The sequence below is a fragment of the Xiphophorus couchianus genome, chromosome 18 (assembly GCF_001444195.1).
Source record: "Xiphophorus couchianus chromosome 18, X_couchianus-1.0, whole genome shotgun sequence".
Lineage (NCBI taxonomy): Eukaryota > Metazoa > Chordata > Actinopteri > Cyprinodontiformes > Poeciliidae > Xiphophorus > Xiphophorus couchianus.
In genome coordinates, this window is record NC_040245.1 from 2494125 (window position 1) to 2514200 (window position 20076).

The 20076-nt window shown below is 40.6% G+C and overlaps 1 protein-coding gene across 9 annotated transcripts in view; it reads left to right on the forward strand.

Moving 5' to 3' along the window:
* Nucleotides 1–20076, forward strand: part of ryr1b (ryanodine receptor 1b (skeletal)) — a 125667-nt gene that overhangs the window by 46639 nt on the left and 58952 nt on the right. For all 9 annotated transcript variants that reach the window (XM_028044534.1, XM_028044529.1, XM_028044531.1 and 6 more), the window contains 23 exons: nucleotides 685–890; nucleotides 1679–1853; nucleotides 2701–2909; nucleotides 3938–4284; nucleotides 5224–5359; nucleotides 5439–5599; nucleotides 7079–7241; nucleotides 7313–7399; nucleotides 8211–8437; nucleotides 8868–9312; nucleotides 10102–10665; nucleotides 11367–11567; nucleotides 12313–12424; nucleotides 14163–14306; nucleotides 14396–14669; nucleotides 15809–15926; nucleotides 16025–16157; nucleotides 16352–16446; nucleotides 16548–16683; nucleotides 16772–16955; nucleotides 17476–17587; nucleotides 18524–18644; nucleotides 19411–19580. In XM_028044534.1, coding sequence (XP_027900335.1) covers nucleotides 685–890; nucleotides 1679–1853; nucleotides 2701–2909; nucleotides 3938–4284; nucleotides 5224–5359; nucleotides 5439–5599; nucleotides 7079–7241; nucleotides 7313–7399; nucleotides 8211–8437; nucleotides 8868–9312; nucleotides 10102–10665; nucleotides 11367–11567; nucleotides 12313–12424; nucleotides 14163–14306; nucleotides 14396–14669; nucleotides 15809–15926; nucleotides 16025–16157; nucleotides 16352–16446; nucleotides 16548–16683; nucleotides 16772–16955; nucleotides 17476–17587; nucleotides 18524–18644; nucleotides 19411–19580 — 4520 coding nt within the window. The remainder of the gene's footprint in view (nucleotides 1–684; nucleotides 891–1678; nucleotides 1854–2700; nucleotides 2910–3937; nucleotides 4285–5223; nucleotides 5360–5438; nucleotides 5600–7078; nucleotides 7242–7312; nucleotides 7400–8210; nucleotides 8438–8867; nucleotides 9313–10101; nucleotides 10666–11366; nucleotides 11568–12312; nucleotides 12425–14162; nucleotides 14307–14395; nucleotides 14670–15808; nucleotides 15927–16024; nucleotides 16158–16351; nucleotides 16447–16547; nucleotides 16684–16771; nucleotides 16956–17475; nucleotides 17588–18523; nucleotides 18645–19410; nucleotides 19581–20076) is intronic.

A 20076-nucleotide genomic window follows, 5' to 3' on the forward strand; every position in this document is an offset into this window, starting at 1 on the left:
AACAAAACTTATAATTTTATTTTATAACATTTAATGAGGAAAGATGCATCGGAGATGGATTGCAGCCATCAATCATAATAACTGTCAGCCCTCGGTGCAATTAGCAATGAACACTTTTTACAAGGTAAGAAGGTTAATGTTCATGTGCTTAATGAGCAAATATGATTAGAAAGATATCAAATATCTCATTATGGAAAAGGTACGCCATTGGTAACCATGGAGACAATGCCGCATGTATGGAAAAAACTAGTTAGCATCTCGTCCTCTGTACGTTTTTAAGGCTCCTCAGGCGTATAGGGGAAACGTCTTTTGTGACAAAATGATATAAATGTGGTGTGAATTCAGGCAAAGTCGGTAATTTGATCAACACGTCAGGAGGGAGGAAGCATGGCTCTGTTTCTAAGCTAACCATTTCCAGCTTTTGTAAATACCTCCGTCTATGAGCCCCAACCAGGTGTGTTACATTCACAGACAAATTAGCTCGACTCGAACAAGAAGAAGCCATGAAAATACCTGCAAAGACAACTTGGGGAAACAATTTCAGTCGCTCAGTTCAATACTCCGGATTCTCACTTAAAAACATCCAACATGGCTCCTTGAATGAATTAGCGGCGTAGTTGTAAAGGTTCAATAAGAATCTCTCATTTTCCTTGGATGTCTCACCTGTTTGCTTTGACGCTGCAGCTGGCCACGGCCTTGAGAACACGCGCGGGGACAAGGTCCGCATCTTCAGGGCGGAGAAGTCCTACGCCGTCACCCAAGGGAAGTGGTACTTTGAGTTTGAAGCCATAACAACCGGAGAGATGAGAGTGGGCTGGGCCCGACCCTGTGTCCGCTCCGATACTGAGCTTGGAGCCGATGAACTGGCTTACGTCTTCAATGGCAACAAGGTCAGTCTATGTCTTCAGTTTAATCCATATCAGAGTATAAAAATCATACAAACAGAAGCTATTGTGCTTCCTTAAATGTGTGAGGATATGGGCCAAACAAAACATGTTCATTACATATTTTGCACAACATCATTCTTAGTCTGGTCAGTTTTAGGGTTTCTTGTCACTTTAAATCCAAATAAACTACTGCTGGAGCTCAGCTTGGGTTGCCAGGTGACGGACAAAGTTCCGTTGGGGTTGCTAGGTAACGGGCAGTGCCTGCTGATTTGTTACGTTACATTCCAAAGGTTTTTTAAATGCTCCAGACTAAAAAAAGTGCTTAACTTATTACCAAAAAAACGACTGTATGTATATTTTATATGCTTGGCCTGATTTTAGAAGCAGGTGAGACTCAAGTGGAGGAACTAAAATGTGCAAAATGTCAGTTTTGCATAATAGGTCGCCTTTAAGTAATGCACAATCCACTGAAATAAACCACATTGATACAATTGGCATAAAATGAATATTTTTTTATCTTTTTAATAAACAATTTCTCTTCCAAAAAATTCAAAGTGTTACTTTTAAATAGCAGGTGCACATTAATATGTTGTTAAATCTTTTCCTGCATCATTTGAATTGAACTTTTTATTCACATACAGTGATTTTCTTATGTTTTTCCTTTTGTATTTACAATTTCTACAGTTCAATTAAAGTAATTAAAAAAATAAATCCCAGACCGTAATAACAAAGGCAGACATGGCTGCAGGATTTTCGGGTGTTTGTTATTGTAAAGTTTTGATGTTTTCCAGGCCCAGCGTTGGCACGTCGGTAACGAGCCGTTCGGTCGGCAGTGGCTGTCCGGCGACGTCGTCGGCTGCATGATCGACCTGAACGAGATGAACATCATGTTCACGCTCAACGGGGAAATGCTGATCAGCGACTCCGGCTCAGAGATGGCTTTCAAAGACATCGAAATTGGGGAAGGTGATTTTATAAATGAGGAAAAAATAAATTAAGATTCAGATTCTGGCAAAGTAAGGAGTCATCAATCCTACAGGATGTTGCTCAGCTGATTCAGTTTTCAGTCAAAAATAAAAAATAAATAAATTACAGAATGTATTTGTTTATATCTTAAAATTCACACTTTGTAATGTAGATCAGGGGTGGGCAACTCCAGGCCTGGAGGGCCTAAAAGTCTCCTGCAACTTTTAGATGCGTCTCTACTTCAACACACCTGAGTCCAATAATGAGGTCATTAGCAGGATTCTGGAGAACCTGACTGCACTTAGCAGGTGATTCAGCTCCTGGATTCAAGTGTGTTGGACCAGGGAGACGTCTAAGATGTGCAGGACACCGGACCTCGAGGACCAGGATTGTCCACCCCTGGTATAGATCCTAAATTATAGAATCAGCCTGAAAATTGTATTTCTAAAACAAATATCAACACACATCTGATTCTGCTAATAAATCTGCTGAGGTTCATCCTTCCTTCTTTCCTTACTTTATTGTTATCTTTCTTGTTCCCTTATTTCATTCAATATTTTCTAATTTCTTTCTCTATTTACTTATTTCTTTCTTGCTTCCTTCCTATTCTGAGTCCTTTCCTTCCCGTCTTGTGTCTTTACCACCTTCATTCTGTTCTTTGTTTCTTCCTTTCTTCCTTCCTTCTTTTCTATCCTCTGTCCTTTCCTTTTTTGTGTGTCTTTCCTTCCTTTCTTGTGCCCTTCTTTCCCGTTTTGTGTCCTTCCTTTCTTCCTTGTGTCCTTCCTTCTGCCCTTTTTCCTTCCTTTCTTGTTTGTAGATCTTTATTTTTTTTGTTTTTTCCCGGCAGGTTTCATCCCAGTGTGCGCCCTCGGCCTGTCTCAGGTCGGCAGGATCAATCTCGGTCAGAACGTCAGCAGCCTGAAATATTTTGCCATCTGTGGCCTTCAGGAAGGATTCGAACCGTTTGCCATCAACATGAAGCGAGACATCACCATGTGGTTCAGCAAGAGTTTGGCGCAGTTCGTCCCCGTTCCCACGGACCATCACCACATCGAGGTAGCGCATCATTCAAATTTAATAAAGCTTTAACTTTAAATTTGAACAATATTTAGGTTCCGTTGCAGAATATGTCAATTCATAGAATATTCACTGAACACCGAGCTAAGCTACATTGTCACTGCGCGATCTGCTTAAAAAATACCTCATACTCATCACGGACCAGAAAATACCTTTATTTTTATAAAAAATCACTTTTTCATGAAATTAACTAAATATCTGTCATACTGTACAAAACATTAATATATTATTGTATTTTTCTTCATGTTTTATTTTTGTACACCGGCACATACATTTACTAGATTTTTCTCTTTTCAGAAGCAGTCTTGTAAAATGCAGTTAAACTGTTTTTATCTTTATGTCTTATTTTCTTTATATCATATACTATTTTTTACAAAATAAAAAAATAAAAACGAACGGAATGACGTGAAAGTTGTGGATAAAACAGGAAAGGTCACGCCAACAACTTGGCTACATTTAAAATATTTAAAACAAAAAACTAATCAATACACTGCAAAAAAATTAAATTTTACCAAGTATTTTTGGTTTAATTTCTTGTGCAAATAACTTAGTACGCCTGAAATAAGACACAAGTAACTTTTCTGCAAGATGCAGGCGCTTGTTTTAGGTAAATAATTAGTTAATATTAATAAAACGTTTGAATTCCACTTGTAGAATATTCCACTGAGCCGTTACCTAGCAACCCCAGCCTGTTACCTAGCAACCCACTTCTAGTTCCACTGGCTGATTATTTCACTTATAACCTGGAAAAAGTGTTTTTTTATAACTAAAATAATCAACCAATGACTAGTTTTTAGTCAATATTAAGGAATCATTGAATTAAAACAAGCTCCTATATCTTGCTGAAAAGTTACTTGTAATTTAGTTCAGTCTTATTTCAAGTGTAATAAGATTTTTGCGCTAGAAAGTAGACCATTTTTGTCAGTGTAATCATTGGTGTTGACTGATATGAAGTGCTAATGTCGACCAGCTCTGATAATATCGACACTAAAAACATGTTCTCTCAGGTTTCCCGTGTGGACGGCACTGTGGACAGCGCCCCCTGTCTGAAGCTGACCCACAAGACGTTTGGTTCGCAGAACGCCAACACGGACATGATGTTCCTCAGACTGAGCATGCCCGTCCAGTTCCACGAAACGTTCAAGGTCCCAGCCGGCACCACGCCGCTCACCCGGGCCCTCACTATTCCCGAGGAGGAGGTGGTGGTGGTAGAACCCGACTCCGAGTTCGAAGTTTTAAAGAAGTCTGCCAGTCGAAAGGAACAGGAGGACGAGAAGAAGGAGCCGTCTGTGCCGAAGGAGGTTTCTGTAGAAAACGAGAAGGACACCATGTCGGAAAAAGGGAAGAAAAAAGGGTAAAATTTCAAGATATTTCATTATCAAAGACTTTTAGATTAAAGTTGCATGTTTTTATACTTTCATTCTGGTTTCTACTGCTTCTAAAAATATCCCAAGAGCTTTAAAAAAATACCCAGTCATTTGCAATAAGTAAGTATTTTGGTGTTTGGAAAATTAACCATCTGTAAGCCTCAGTCGTAATAAATCTATGACTGAGTTATAAGAAAACACTAGTTTCACACTAAGAAAATTAAAAAAAATAAAGTTACGAGAATAAAGTTCTAAAATTATGAGAACAAAGTCAAACAATCATTTAATAATATGAGCATAGTCATATCTGGAGAATAAAGTTTTGATATTTAGAGAAAAAAAAGTCATAATATTATGAGAATAAAGTCATACGATTTGGAGATTCGTAATATTGCAGCTATTCCTGTAATGCTTTATCTTTATTTTCATAAGACTTTCTTCTCGTAATATTACAACTTTTTTTTCAGAATTTTACGACTTTATTCTTGAAATTAAATTTTTTTACTGTCTTAGCATGGCCTTGATTCTCTGTCATACAAATCGGCAGGTTACCTAGCAACCCAAGCTGAGCTCCAGCATGTTTGGTCAGCTGTATGCACTGTACAACGGCTGCTGGAAAAGGCAAATGCTTTGTCTTTTCCAGAAACCACTTGCTGCATTCTTGTTGGTTGTGCAGAAGGCTCTACTTCTGCTTTTCAAAGACATACGGTTGTATAATTAGGCATCTGTTTGCAGCCAATTTTACGTACGATTGTAAAAGTTGAGTTGGGGGCGTGGCTAGCAGCAGCTTATTTAGATTTAAAGTGACAAGATGCCCTAAAAAAAGTCATTCTGATAGGAGCACGACAATCTTAAGCAAAAAATTTACCTGTAGGGTTTATGCTACATTTGGCATTACATTTCTTCTTTTCCACTGTGAAAAACAGATTCTTCTCCAAAGCCAAGAAAGCTGCCATGACACCTCTTGCTCCTCCTCCAGCGCCTCCAACCGTCCCCCGATTGGTTGAAGACGTGGTCCCAGACGACCGAGACGACCCAGAAATCATCCTCAGTACCACCACTGTGAGGAAACCTCAATCTCTGTTGCTCATCTCCAGAGGAGGAGGTGAATAATTCACACGTTTTCTTCTTCTCCTGTCAGTATTATTACTCGGTGAGGATCTACGCCGGTCAGGAGCCGTCCTGCGTGTGGATTGGCTGGGTCACCCCTGACTACCACCAGTATGACCCCACCTTTGACCTCTCCAAGGTGCGCAACGTCACAGTGACTGTGGGAGATGATAAAGGCAACATTCACGACAGGTAAATGCATTTATATCAAAAAGAAAGTACATCCTCTTTCAGTTCTTAATACAGAATGTTATGCAATTTTTAGAGTTATTTAAATCCGACTTCAAAACACACAACAGGTTCCACACCGTCATTATTTATTTGGTAAAGATGAAACTGAATTATGTTAAAACCTAAAAATGTTTCAGTACCTTGAAGAGTCACATTTAGCAGTAATTTTTCTGTTTTGAGGAATTTTGGCCCATTTTTTTTCAAAGCGCTGTTTAATTTCTTGGATCAAATCATCAGGACTTCATTGTTGTACTTAAAAGTGACTATGAGGAGTTTATCATATACTGCGTTTAGCTTAGCAACAAACAAAGCAAAGTAGATTTTGACCGAACACCTCAACATGGGTCTCATCTGTCCAAACGTCATTGTTTTTATTAACTTGCAGCCGTGCTCGCATTTTCTTTTCAGACATGCTAGCTAACAATGTTAGGCACTGCTAGCTAAAGAGTTAGCTCTGCTAACCTTAAAGCACTAATCATAAACATTAGTTCTGCTAATGTTAACGTGGATTTGCTACACAAACACAGTATTTAGCTAATGCTAAAGCACTAAATAGTTAACGTCAATTCAGGCTATACAAGCTTTAAGTCTCAATTTAACTTTAACTTTATAATTTAAATGTTCTATGACAGCATTAGATATATACATTTTTATATCTTGTTCTCTGCTGTCCATGTTTTACTTTGTTTCTGTATAGTTCTTGTTTTAGAAAATAGAGAGAATGTGATGAGAGGAAATGGAACAGCTGCGTTAACAATCTTCACCCACTTCAAAATAAAAGCATGAATAAAAACATCTAACTATTAAATTATTAACAGTTGATAACAAAAACTTCAACACGGATGTTGAACTTTACTGAACTGAATGTTTACAAAACAGCCAAATAAATTAGTATTTAGTTGATTGATTTAGTAAAACTTAGCTAGAGCGCTAAACAAAAGATTAGCCTCACCGTTGGCAGATTAGCATAAGTTTGCCCACTACTGCTAACTGCGATCTTAGATGAATCTTTTGGGTTTTTTTGGTAAAAAAAAATATCAAAATCTGTGATATGATTGAAAATTATTTGAATTTTACTTAACATCTGTACATTCAGACTTTGTACATTAAATCATATATTTTGTGAATATTTCTAAATTATCTCCACAAATAAGTGATTTTGATTGAAAATAAATCACAAAATCCTGGAGGGACTGATCAGTTTCAAAACATGTTCAATATTATTTAATTATAAGAAGTACTTATCAGATGCAGACACAAGTATTTATTAATATTTTAACAGTTTGTTAATGGGTTTTATAAATACCTTTTGTCACAACCGGCCCTTTAAGAAAATTCATGATCTTGATATGGCCCGAAATGAAAATGAGTTTGACAACCCACCATTAGATGTTTCATTCCTAAAACGCTGAAACCATGCTTGTGTTTTCATGCCTGCAGCATGAAGCACAGTAACTGTTACATGGTGTGGGGGGGAGACCTGGTCAGCAACCAGCAGACTCGCTTCAGCCAGGAAGACATGGTGATTGGCTGCCTGGTCGACCTGGCAACGGGACTCATGACCTTTACGGCCAATGGAAAGGAGATCAACACCTTCTACCAGGTAAGAAAAAGACGGGATTCTAATGTTAGCTCTGGTAGTTTCCAGAAGGTTTTACCATTTTTTTCCTTCAGGTGGAGCCAAACACCAAACTGTTCCCTGCAGTCTTCATCCAACCCACCAATCAGAACATGGCTCAGCTGGAGCTGGGCAAACTCAAGGTTAGAGAAAAAAGCTCACTTCAGCCGCTGCTAACCAGATCTAAATATCCAATCGTATAAAAATCACAGTGTTCAGGTTTAAAACCTAAATAAACTAGTAATAGTTATATTGGTAACTAAGAACAATAGGAGGTTTTATTTTAAACTGGAAAGTAGAGTAAATACAGGACTAATTATGGAAGGAATTTAATACTTTTTTTAAAAAAATAAGTAAACAGCACTTTTCACAGACATATAGATCACAAAGATAAACAATTAAAACAAAAACAAAAAAACTTTAAGCAAAAACCTGTCTGAAAAAAAATTACTTAGTTGTTTCTTAAAGGGGCAGTGTTATGCAAAAGCAACTTTTTTGTGCTTTACATCAAGTTATATCATCCCCTCATCAAATCTTATTCTTTTATGCATGTTTGAGAAATCCTTTACTCTCTATGGCAACCATTCAGCTACTCAAAATGCCTTCGTGGACCAAGCTCCGCCTTCATGGACCAAGCTCCGCCTTCTGTTTCAAAGAGCAGCTCCTTCAGACTAGCTAGCAGCAATTAGCAAACATTGTTAAAGGGTTAATAGAGGAGCCATATTGTGATGACTTCATGAAGGCGGAGTTTCAGAAAGAGCAGAAGCTTCTTAAAGAGACAGAGGCCCAATTTCAAGCCGTTAAATCAGAAAATAACATTTCTTTAAAGTCTTATTTTATATATGTAGCATTTTCATAGGTACTGAAGATAGCATAGTTACTAGATTGTTCTATAAAATGGCTACATAATACATAATACTGCCCCTTTAAAAGAGTCTGTCTCTCTTATTCCAGAACATCATGCCGATATCAGCAGCAATGTTCCGCAGCGAACGGATGAATCCCGTCCCCCAGTGTCCTCCCAGGCTGGATGTCCAGATGCTAACGCCAGTGATCTGGAGCCGCATGCCCAATAACTTCCTGAAACCGGAGGTGGGCAAAGTAGGCGAGCGACTGGGTTGGTCGGTGGAGTGTGTTGAACCTCTCATCATGATGGCCCTCCACATCCCAGAGGAAAACAGGTCAGAAAAGGGGCTTTAAAACATTAAAAACCACCTGTTAATTTAGTTTTTTTTTTTGTCATATTACTTGTACTAAGTTGGGTATCATGGTTTAGAGCTACATTGGAATAAGAGCATCAGCTGGGTAGCACACGGCTTATCTTTCGTACATCTTGTAGTACAAATATCTTAGTACGCCTGAAATAAGCTAAAATTAACTGACAAGTAACTTTTTAGCAAATATACAAGCTTGTTTTAAGTCTGATTCCACAAAATGTGCATTTTTTATATTTGAAAACAACTTTGGTCACCAATCGAACCGAATCTACTGGGGTGAAAACAACCTTAGTCTTCACTTTGGTCATTTTCAATCTGGGTAGAGGTTTTACAGAGAAATACTTCCCAAAAACGGCCAAACTTCTTGATTAAAGTTGTTTTGTTTCTTTTACAGGTGTATTGACATCCTGGAGCTTTCGGAGCGCCTGGATCTCATGAAGTTCCACTACCACACGCTCATGCTGTACTGCGCCGTTTGCGCACTTGGTAACAACCGAGTGGCTCACGCGTTGTGCAGCCACGTCGACGAGTCTCAGCTCTTCTACGCCACGGAGAACACGTACCTCCCCGGGCCTCTGCGCAGCGGCTACTACGACCTGCTGATCAGCATTCACCTGGAGTCGGCTAAGCGGGCACGTCTGGGCACCAACAGGGAGTTCATCATCCCCATGACGGAGGAGACGCTCAGCATCAAGCTTTACCCTGACGTGAAGAAGGCCCATTCTCTGCCTGGCGTCGGACTCACCACCTGCTTACGCCCAAAGCTGCACTTCTCATCGGTCAACTTTGTCGGCACAAACCCAGATATTTACACTCTGAGTCCTGTTTTTCCTTTACAGGTAAAACAAAAACACAAACAGAAAGCGTTAGCAGATAAATGACAGGATGCAAATTTTCGAATTAATGAGTTAATTGATCTTATCGGTCCACTAATGATTAATTGATAATCACCCACTTGAGTTTTTTAGAATTTTTTCATAATTACCTAATTGGAAAAAAAACAACTTTTAAAAGTATTTTTGTCAACTGTGTTAAATACTGAATGATATGGTAAAAAAAAACAAACAACTCATCCAAACTTATTGAAAAATGCACGTTTGTATCAAAATTAATGATTTGTTTTCATAATTCTAATTTCTGCAATTTTATGGTCATTGGAAACGCAGCTGGTGAGGAGGAGCACAAACTTTATTGCCTTTGTGGCACATCAATCATTTTTGACTGATGTTGACACTGCTCCGTCATGCAACGCTCTAAAGGTGAAAATTAAGGAGCTTGTCGAGTGTTTATATTTTACATGTAACTACATACATATGAAAGATTTCTGTTTTGAAATATACTTTATTTCAAAACAGAAATTTGGCGCATAAAGAGCATTTTTCATCCGAAACCAGACTCCATTTTGGACAGTTTCCCGTTCTGGTATGGCCTTGCCTTCTTTATTTCTGTATCAACTGACTTCACTTAGCTACGACCAGTGGCGCCCTCTGCTGGATGGCGGCCAAACTACAACACTAAAAGAAGGTCTTGACTGAACATTATTAGTTAATCGGCTAACCATTAAATCGATAATAGTAAATTAAGTGTATCCATCCCAATTTGATGGTTTTGGGTTTTTTTCGCTGCAGGAGTTGAAAACCAGAGCCATTAGCATGGTAACAGAAGCTGTGCTGGACGGGAGCCAGGCAATGCGCGACCCAGTAGGGGGCAGCGTTGAGTTCCACTTCGTCCCGATCCTGAAGCTCATCAGCACGCTGCTCATCATGGGCATCTTCAACGACGAGGACACCAAGCACATCCTGAAGATGATCGATCCCAGCGTCTTCAGCGGCAAAGAGGAGGAGGAAGGAGAAAACGCCGAACAGGGGGAAGCCGCTGAGGGAGAGAGCGAGGAGCAGAAGGAGGAGGAAGCGGCTGATGCAGAGCTTGAAGACGAGGGGGTCGGCGATGAGGAAGAGGAGCTGAAAGAGCTGGAGAAAGGAGAGCAAGAGGGCGATCAGGTTGAGCCGAAGGAGGAAGGCGAGGAAGGCGGACATAAGGAGGAAGAGGAGGCCAAAGGGGGAAAAGTGGATGGAGAGAAAGCAGAGGAAGAAAAGGAGAAAGAGGCAGTGGAAGCAGAAGCCAAAGAGGAAGAGGGGGCTCCAGAGGAAGGACTACTTCAAATGAAGCTGCCGGAGTCCGTCAAGCTGCAGGTGATTAGAGTGTCTCGCCTCTGATTGGACAGCCTGAATATTGTCGTTTACATCTGGAAATGCCGCACATGCGTAAAACTCTGGAGGGCAAAAAGGTGATTCTTTTACCGGCCATCCATTGTAGCCACGCTGCCGCTGTAGAACAGCAACGTTAACTAAACGAAACCTGGAGATGTAGGTATTATTAATTTAATCCAGTGCGTCACAGCAAATGGAAAGTAACGCAGAAAAACGTTAAAGAACGCAAAACCACGCTACACGCAGACTCGTTGCCATAGCAACTGACAGCAACAATACTTTACATATCAGGATTCAACACCAAAAAACATGCAAACTTTTCCCACACACAGAACATTCAGTCTGTTAGTTACTTTTACTATTAAGTGATTGTTGTGCTAGATTAGCTGCTAAATTTAAACACCTGCTCTACCAATGATCTGCCAGAGTTTGTCGCCTTTTTTTTATTTTTTAACTGAACCACAGAAACACACAGAATTCCTCTACATGTTATCGACATCTACATGTTACGGTTGTCAAAGTCAAGCCAGCATAACTGACCTACTTCCCTCTCCCTGAGTTTGTTTTAATTTATGAGATTAATAGATCTATTGCGACAGTCCTATCTCTGACCTGTTCGTTTTAGGTGAATATTAATATCAGAGAAGAGGCCAGCACCTAAAACTCTTGGCTTTTCTTTCCAGATGTGCACCCTTCTGCAGTACTTCTGCGACTGCGAGCTCAGGCATAGAGTGGAAACCATCGTTGCCTACTCGGACAACTTTGTTCAAGATGTCCAGAAGAACCAACGCGTGCGCTACAACCAGCTGATGAGAGCCTTCACCATGTCGGCCGCAGAGACCGCCCGCAAGACCCGCGAGTTCCGCTCGCCGCCTCAAGATCAGGTACCAGCAGAAACAGAACCAGTTACACAAACACCAGGCCTGGAGGAGGAGACTGAAATCAAGTGGAGACTTTTATAAGCCTGGAGGGCCGCCAGGCTTTACTTGCCCCCCACCAGGCTGAGCATTGTTAATTTTACATAAATCCCCTGCATGTTATTGTTTCAGGGTTTCCGCGAGGTCGTAAAAGGTAGTAAATTAAATGAGCTGAAATTAAGGCCAGTAAAAGGTAGTAAATATTTAATCAACTCTCCAAAAATATTTTTAATTTTCCATTGATGCTCACTTATTGTGTTAAGTTCGTTTGTTTTACTAAAATCTGTATAAAAAATGGTAACTACCGTACTGGCAGGACCTGAGCTGTCAGATAGACTCCAAGCTGCTGTGCGCATGCGTAGTGTTGGAACCGCTAGCTAGTCAGTTTGCGCTTCGCCATGGGAAAATATAAGCTTTCACAGCTTTGGCTCGATGATCTGAGATTCAAAGAGTAGGAATGACCGAAAGGCATTTTGTAAAGTATGCAGGAAAAAAATCTAAATTTGACCTGGAACGACAATTATCAATCTATAAAAAGTTTGACCTGCCGATTTCAATTTAGCCAGCAGCAGCAAAAGAAGTCTTTTTTGTCTTGTGTGTACTTTTGGTTTGGAGATTTTGGCCAACATGACAAAGTTTGGACACCCATAAACATGCTAAACTTAACACAAAATGATGCTAATGTGTTTCTCCCACTTTGCGGCTCTAACAGGTTATTTTACTGACCAACTTTAAACATGGACCAGAGGATGAAGACTGTCCTGTTCCTGAGGACGTGAGAGAAACGCTGGTGTATTTCCACAACGACATCCTGCTTCATTGTGGTGAGAAGTTCTTCCTATTGGTATCTTCAAATGTTGATTGCTTTTCTCAATTTGAATTTCAATTTTCAGTTACAAAAGTTGCTATTTCTTGCAAAACAGCAATACGAATGCTAATCCATCCATCCATTTTCTTCCGCTTTATCCGGGGTCGGGTCGCGGGGGTAGCAGCTTCAGAAGGGAGGCCCAGACTTCCCTCTCCCCAGCCACTTCTTCTAGCTCTTCCGGGGGAATCCCGAGGCGTTCCCAGGCCAGCCGAGAGACATAGTCCCTCCAGCGTGTCCTGGGTCTTCCCCGGGGCCTCCTCCCGGTGGGACGTGCCCGGAACACCTCACCAGGGAGGCGTCCAGGAGGCATCCTGACCAGATGCCCAAGACACCTCAACTGGCTCCTCTCGATGTGAAGGAGCAGCGGCTCTACTCTGAGTCCCTCCCGGATGACTGAGCTTCTCACCCTATCTCTAAGGGAGAGCCCAGCCACCCTGCGGAGAAAACCCATTTCGGCCGCTTGTATCCGTGATCTCGTTCTTTCGGTCACGACCCAAAGCTCATGACCATAGATGAGGGTGGGAACGTAGATCGACCGGTAAATCGAGAGCTTCGCTTTTTGGCTCAGCTCTCTCTTCACCACGACGGACCGGTACAGCGCCCGCTTTACGGCAGACGCTGCGCCAATCCGCCTGTCGATCTCCCGCTCCCTTCTTCCCGCATTCGTGAACAAGATCCCGAGATACTTGAACTCCTCCACTTGGGGCAGGACACCCCCCCCTGACCCGGAGAAGGCACTCTACCCTTTTCCGGCTCAAGACCATGGCCTCGGATTTGGAGGCACTGATCCCCATCCCGGCCGCTTCACACTCGGCTGCGAACCGCTCCAGCGAGAGCTGCAGATCACGACCTGATGAAGCCAGAAGGACCACATCGTCTGTAAAAAGCAGAGATGAGATCCTAAGGCCACCAAATCGGATCCCCTCAACACCTTGGCTGCGCCTAGAAATTCTGTCCATAAAAGTGATGAACAGAATCGGTGACAAAGGGCAGCCCTGGCGGAGTCCAACTCTCACCGGAAACGAGCCCGACTTACTGCCGGCAATGCGGACCAGACTCTGACACCGGTCATACAGGGACCTGACAGCCCGTATCAAGGGGCCCGGTACCCCATACTCCCGGAGAACCCCCCACAGGGCTCCCCGAGGGACACGGTCGAACGCCTTCTCCAAGTCCACAAAACACATGTAGACTGGTTGGGCGAACTCCCATGCACCCTCCAGGACCCTGCTGAGGGTGTAGAGCTGGTCCAGTGTTCCACGACCAGAACCAGAACCACACTGCTCTTCCTGAATGCTAATCTGTATTCTATATATTCTAATATTTTACATGAAGCCAATGGAGGAAGAGGAGTGTTCAGGGAGTGGAAAACAGTAAAACATACAGCAATGGTGCTTATATTCTTTCAAAGCAGACACCCTTGGCTACGTTTTGATGCAAAAATAATTTCTCTACAGTGAAATTTGTAGAATCAGGAGGATTTTTCCACAAAAGTTAAAATATTTAAAATGATGTAAATGCTGAAATTACCAAAAGATATATGAGAAGTCTCCAGAACAAGGTGAATGTTTTGAGATATAAATTGCTGAAATAAGTTGAAGTATGGAGAAGTTGTTAAGTGAAGAAAAATGTCTGGAAGACAGAATGATGAGAAAGAAAAACACAATTTTGATTGATTGATTATGTATCTTAAGGGATTCACATTGAGCATGAAGCACAGGAGGAAGAGGTGGACACGTCTCTCAGGGGTAGACTTCTCAGTTTGGTGGAAAAGGTGAAGAACTTCCGCAAAAAGGAAGAAGAGGAAGTGCCAGAGGTGGAGGAGGAACCAAAACCAAGTACAATGAACAGTAAAATTACAAGATTTTTAAAATACTTGAAATAAAATATATTCCCAAAATAAATGAATCCCTGATGTGTCACTCAGGTACCCTTCAGGAGCTCATCTCCCACACTATGATCCACTGGGCCCAGGAGTCTTTCATCCAGAACCCGGAACTGGTGCGTCTGATGTTCAGTTTGCTCCACAGGATGTACGACGGGCTCGGCGAGCTGATCCGCGCTCTGCCCAAAGCCTACGCCATCAACGCCGTGTCTGTGCAAGACACCATGGACCTGCTGGAGTGTTTGGGGCAGATCCGATCGCTGCTCATCGTCCAGATGGGTCCAGAAGAAGAGAGACTTATGATCCAGAGCATCGGGTCAGAAGATTTTACATTGATAAAGTTTTCTTGTTTAAAGGTGACCTACAGTATTATGCTTCCTTGAACTGGTCTATACAAATCATGTTTATTACATTTTTTCCACCAAAACATTCTTACATAATGAGATTTAATCTGCTCAGTTCTCCCTATTTTGAGTTCCTTGTTTTAGGTTTCTGTCTCTTTAAATCAAAGTAAGCTGCTGCTAGCCACGCCCCCCCCAACTCAACGTTAACACGTGAAAATGGCTGAAAACAGATGCTCAATTATCCAGCCATGCATCTTTGAAAAGCATTTGTAGAGCCTCCTACTCAACCAACAAGACTGCAGCCAAAAAGATTCTATAGAGAATGGCAATAATTAATCAATTCAGAATGATCAAAAATTGATTTTAGTCTGCTTACTTTTTTGTAAAAAATATTTGAATTTTGTTTTAATTTAGGAAAAAGACAGGCAGCTAAGCTAACCTAATATTGGTAAATTAAGTTGCAGAATTTTATTCACAATCTTATTTTTGTTTAAATATAAACTGATGGAATTTGGAACCTTCTAAAATTGTTTTAGATAAATGTTTTTTTGTTTACACATAATTTAAATAGAATCTCTAGACTGAAAAGAAAAATTGGTTTATGAATCAAAAATCATTTCTGAATTGAATCGATAACCTATAAATTGGAATCGAATGCAATCTCTAGACACTGGAGGATTCACATCTCATATTTCTAGATGGTAGATCAACAACAAACGCTTGTCTTTTCCAGCAGCCATTGCACAGCGCAAACAGTGGTAAAACCAGCTGACCAAATGTGCTAGAACTCCTCTGGGGTTACTAGGTAGCAAGTCTGCTGGGGTTGCTAGGTAACGGACAGTGCTTTCTGATTTGTTACATTACAATCTGGAGGTTTCTGAAATGGCTCATTTTCCAGACACCAACAAACATGAACTTATTTCCAAAAACCAGCCTGGGTCTTTGTTTTTTTTTTAAGTGCTACAGCTGTTTTTAGTAGCAGTAGAGAACAAAATTAGTATTTTGCGTAGTAGGTCCCCTTTAAAAGTTGTTTCTGTGAGTCATGTATGCATCAAATCATTCTGACATTTCCTCCACTCAAATCGGTTACATATTTTCTGCTGCATTGCAGGAATATCATGAACAACAAGGTTTTCTATCAGCACCCCAACCTGATGAGAGCTCTTGGGATGCATGAAACCGTCATGGAGGTCATGGTCAACGTGTTAGGTGGCGGTGGAGACTCAAAAGTAATTTAAAATTGTTCCGCATCTTTTACTTTTTTAGCACTTCTTCTTCTACTTCCCTTTTAGGAAATAGTAAAACATTCTTGGGCTTTTGTTTCCAGGAGATTCGGTTCCCCCAAATGGTGACAAACTGCTGTCGTTTCCTGTGCTACTTCTGTCGCATCAGCCGGCAGAACCAGCGCTCCATGTTCGACCACCTGAACTACCTGCTGCAGAACAGTGGCATTGGCTTGGGTCAGCACGCTCATTTTCTAACCTAGATTACATTAATTTAAATCCATATCTTTGAGGATGGAGTAAATCTGTGAGAATAAATAAGCAAAAGGAAAGAAATACCAAAAATAGATGCAAATGATCCTTATTCTGTTGCATTGTGCACTGCTGTCAGTAAGGTGGAGAACAGTTGAATTTTTTTCTTCTACATGCAGGCATGCGTGGGTCAACGCCTCTGGATGTGGCTGCTGCCTCCTGCATTGACAACAATGAGCTGGCTTTGGCTTTACAGGAGCAAGACCTTGAAATGGTTGGAGCAATTTAACCATAAAACACCAAAACAAGTAAAAATCTGTGTGAGAAACAGCTTAGAATAATCCATTTCTCTGCTTAACGTTGACGCTAATGTAGGTGGTGACGTATCTGGCTGGCTGCGGACTGCAGAGTTGTCCGATGCTCCTGTCGAAGGGTTACCCCGACATCGGGTGGAACCCGTGCGGAGGAGAGAGATACCTGGACTTCCTGCGCTTTGCTGTTTTTGTCAATGGTCTCCTACCAATATTAGCATGAGTTAGCATGTTGGTTTAAATTCAAATCAGCAGTTTCCTAGACGTCCATCTACCTCTTTCTCGCAGGGGAGAGTGTTGAAGAGAACGCCAACGTCGTTGTGCGTTTGCTAATCCGTCGCCCCGAATGTTTTGGCCCAGCGCTGAGAGGAGAGGGTGGCAACGGTCTGCTGGCGGCCATGGAGGAGGCCATTAAAATATCTGAGGACCCTGCGAGGGACGGACCAACGGTGAAAAAAGACAGACGATTCATGTGAGGGCGTGAAGATCATATGACAGGAAATTAGGGGCATGGTAGATAGGAGTAAATATCTGGTAAAAATCTTAGAAATTTTCTGTAAAAAAAGGAAATTTCTGACCTTGAAAAGTAAAAATATTGACAGAATAAAAGGAAGAATATATTTCCACCAAGAAACTAGAAAAAAACTGGACATTTCTGAATAAGAAAAGCAGAAAATCTTCTAGGAAAAAAAAACAGTTCTGAGCTTGAATAGTCGAAAATGTGCTAGATAAAACTCAATAGAAAGAACTTTGAAATTTCTGAGTATCGAACTTAAAAACATTTCAACTTTTGGAGATTTTTTGAGTTTCAAAATTTGAACATTTTCAACTTTTCAAACTGAGAAATTTTGATTTTTTTAATAGATGAATCTAAAAATGTTAGTGTTTTTTTCTCTACATACAATGGCCCTAATATGCCCTCATGAGATAAACAACTTCAACAGGCTCACCTGAGTCCTTTTGTTCTATCCGGTGGTCTGATTGGTTGGCAGGTTTGGAGGTGAGGGACAGCATGAGGAGAACCGCGTTCACCTGGGAAACGCCATCATGTCCTTCTACTCTGCACTCATTGATCTGCTGGGTCGCTGTGCTCCGGAGATGCACGTAAGAAACAAGTTTAATGTGATTTTATGAGTGCAAGTTATTGACTAATGAGTTAATATAAATTGATTATCAATCGACTACCGATTACTTGATAAGCGTCCATTTTCTTAAAAACTTGACTTTTCGTTTGTGTGAAATCATCATCCCATATTATAAAACATAATTAATTTTGAACATTATTCTGTCATCTGTTTCATTACACAAACAGAACATTGTGGTTTTCTCACATTATTAAACTTAGACATATTTATAAAACATAGCAAAACCGAAACATCTCAATTTACTGAACAGATCAATAAAAGATGAAAAGAATAACACACTTGAAGGAATGTTAAAACTCGCCTCCGCCTTTTTGCCGTCACGTCATCATCTTGGTAGCACAGCAGTCATTTTAAAATGAGAAGTTGACGTTGCTTCGTCACGCAGCTTGGCTGAAATAGCGCTATAAAGCTTAAAATTAACTTAGAGTTTTTGAGTTGTTATATTTTTAAAACCAGAACCGCATAAAGTTCCTTATTAATCCCACACCGGACTCTGTTTGGACCGTTTCTCTGCCCGGTTGTGTTATGACTCCGCCATCTTGTATCAATGGCTCCGCTTAAAATTGACCAGCGGCGCCCTCTCCTGGATGGCGGTCAAATTACAACACTAACGAAGGTCTAACTGGACGTTATTAGTTAAACGACTGGAACTCATTTTAATCTAATAAACCATTAATCGACAAATTAATATCTTAGGTAATTGTTCGCATCCCTACTTAATTGTTTTCAATGAAAACCAAACAGGAAAAACAAAAAATGATATAAAATTAGGCTCTACTTGTAATATGGAAATAGTTTCATACTTCAGGGAGCTTTGTTGAGTAGTTTTCAGATCTCTAAGTTGAATTTTTGAAGGATAAACTGTACATTTGTCTTTATTTTTGTTTATTTGCAGCTAATCCAAGCAGGAAAAGGCGAAGCTCTACGAATCCGCGCCATCCTCCGATCTCTAGTGCCCATTGAGGACCTGGTGGGGGTAATAAGCTTGCCAGTACAGATACCTGCCTATGGTAAAGGTAAGTCAATTAATATTTTTGGATAAATAAATGTACAAAACGTCCTGCAACAGACTGGCGACCTGTCCAGGGTGTACCCTGCCACTCACCTGAAACGTTAGCTGGAGATAGGCACCAGCACACCTCCCGACCCCACTAGGGACAAGAGTGTTAGAAAATGGATGGATGAAATGTACAAAACTTTTAAATCTTAGGTTTTTGGAAAGCCTTGAGCTACAGGAAGAACCTCAAAATATCTTTTTTTTAAATTGCTATTTGCTGTCGTGCTTCATTTTTTCTATCTTACTTATGCTGAACCCAGCTAACATTGAGTTTAATTATCTCAGTAATAGCATTTACAATCAAAAGTAAAAGAACAATCTGGCCGTTTTTATTATTACAGCCTCCTATGGGCTTGTGGGAAATCTTTTATTTTGCTCTACCTCAAAATAAATTTGCAAATACATCTTGGTTTATTTTGTATGCAGTCACAATAATAATTATTATTAATTTAAAGAGCCTTGTAAAACATAAATATACATTTTTAACTATTTGGTGCAGAAAATTGGTGGAAAATTGATATATAACTGGTGTTTATGTTTGTGTAATATCTTTCAGTAGAGATCAGACAACCAACACAAAAAATACACAACCAAAACTGGCAGATGATGATAGTATAATGTAGTTCAATTGGAAAGTAGAGCAACGTGAAACCAAACTACACCAGACGAAAAATATTTTCCTGGTGTTTTTTTCCAACCATTTGTAATTTCCTTCCAATCCACAGACAGTCAGATCATAGAGCCAAAGATGTCTGCCAGTTTTGTGCCAGACCACAAGGCCTCCATGGTGTTGTTCCTCGACAGAGTCTACGGCATCGACAATCAGGACTTCCTGCTTCATGTGCTGGAGGTCGGGTTCCTGCCCGACATGAGAGCTGCCGCCTCTCTGGATACAGTGAGTCGAATGAAGCAACTCCACATATTTTTAAGAGTTTGAATGTGAACCTTAAAGGTGATCTATTATTCTTCCTGTGGGCTAAGAAAACATGTTTATTAATTTTATTCCACAAAATCAATCTTTGATAAAACAATAAATCAACAACAATATATGTTGTGATAGACATGTCGTCAATATCTGATCGAATATTCAGTTTATAGAATATTCACTGAGCCACCTGGCATTCTGGAAGATGTAGGCAGAGGAAAGGCTTTAGCTGCTCAGTCTCTCAAGGCTAGCTAAGCTAGGTTGGTGGAATCAACTAACACACTCACTCTTTGGTTATCTAGCAACTCATTCATTCTTTGGTTACCTAGCAACAACTTATTGAGTAACTTGTGCAGCAGCAGTTTAATGTTTAATCCTCTTAACTTCTTAAAAATAAAAAGCAATGACTTAGAGCGAAAACTGTGGCTAAAACAGGAAAGGTGACACCATCTGTTAGACAGTATTT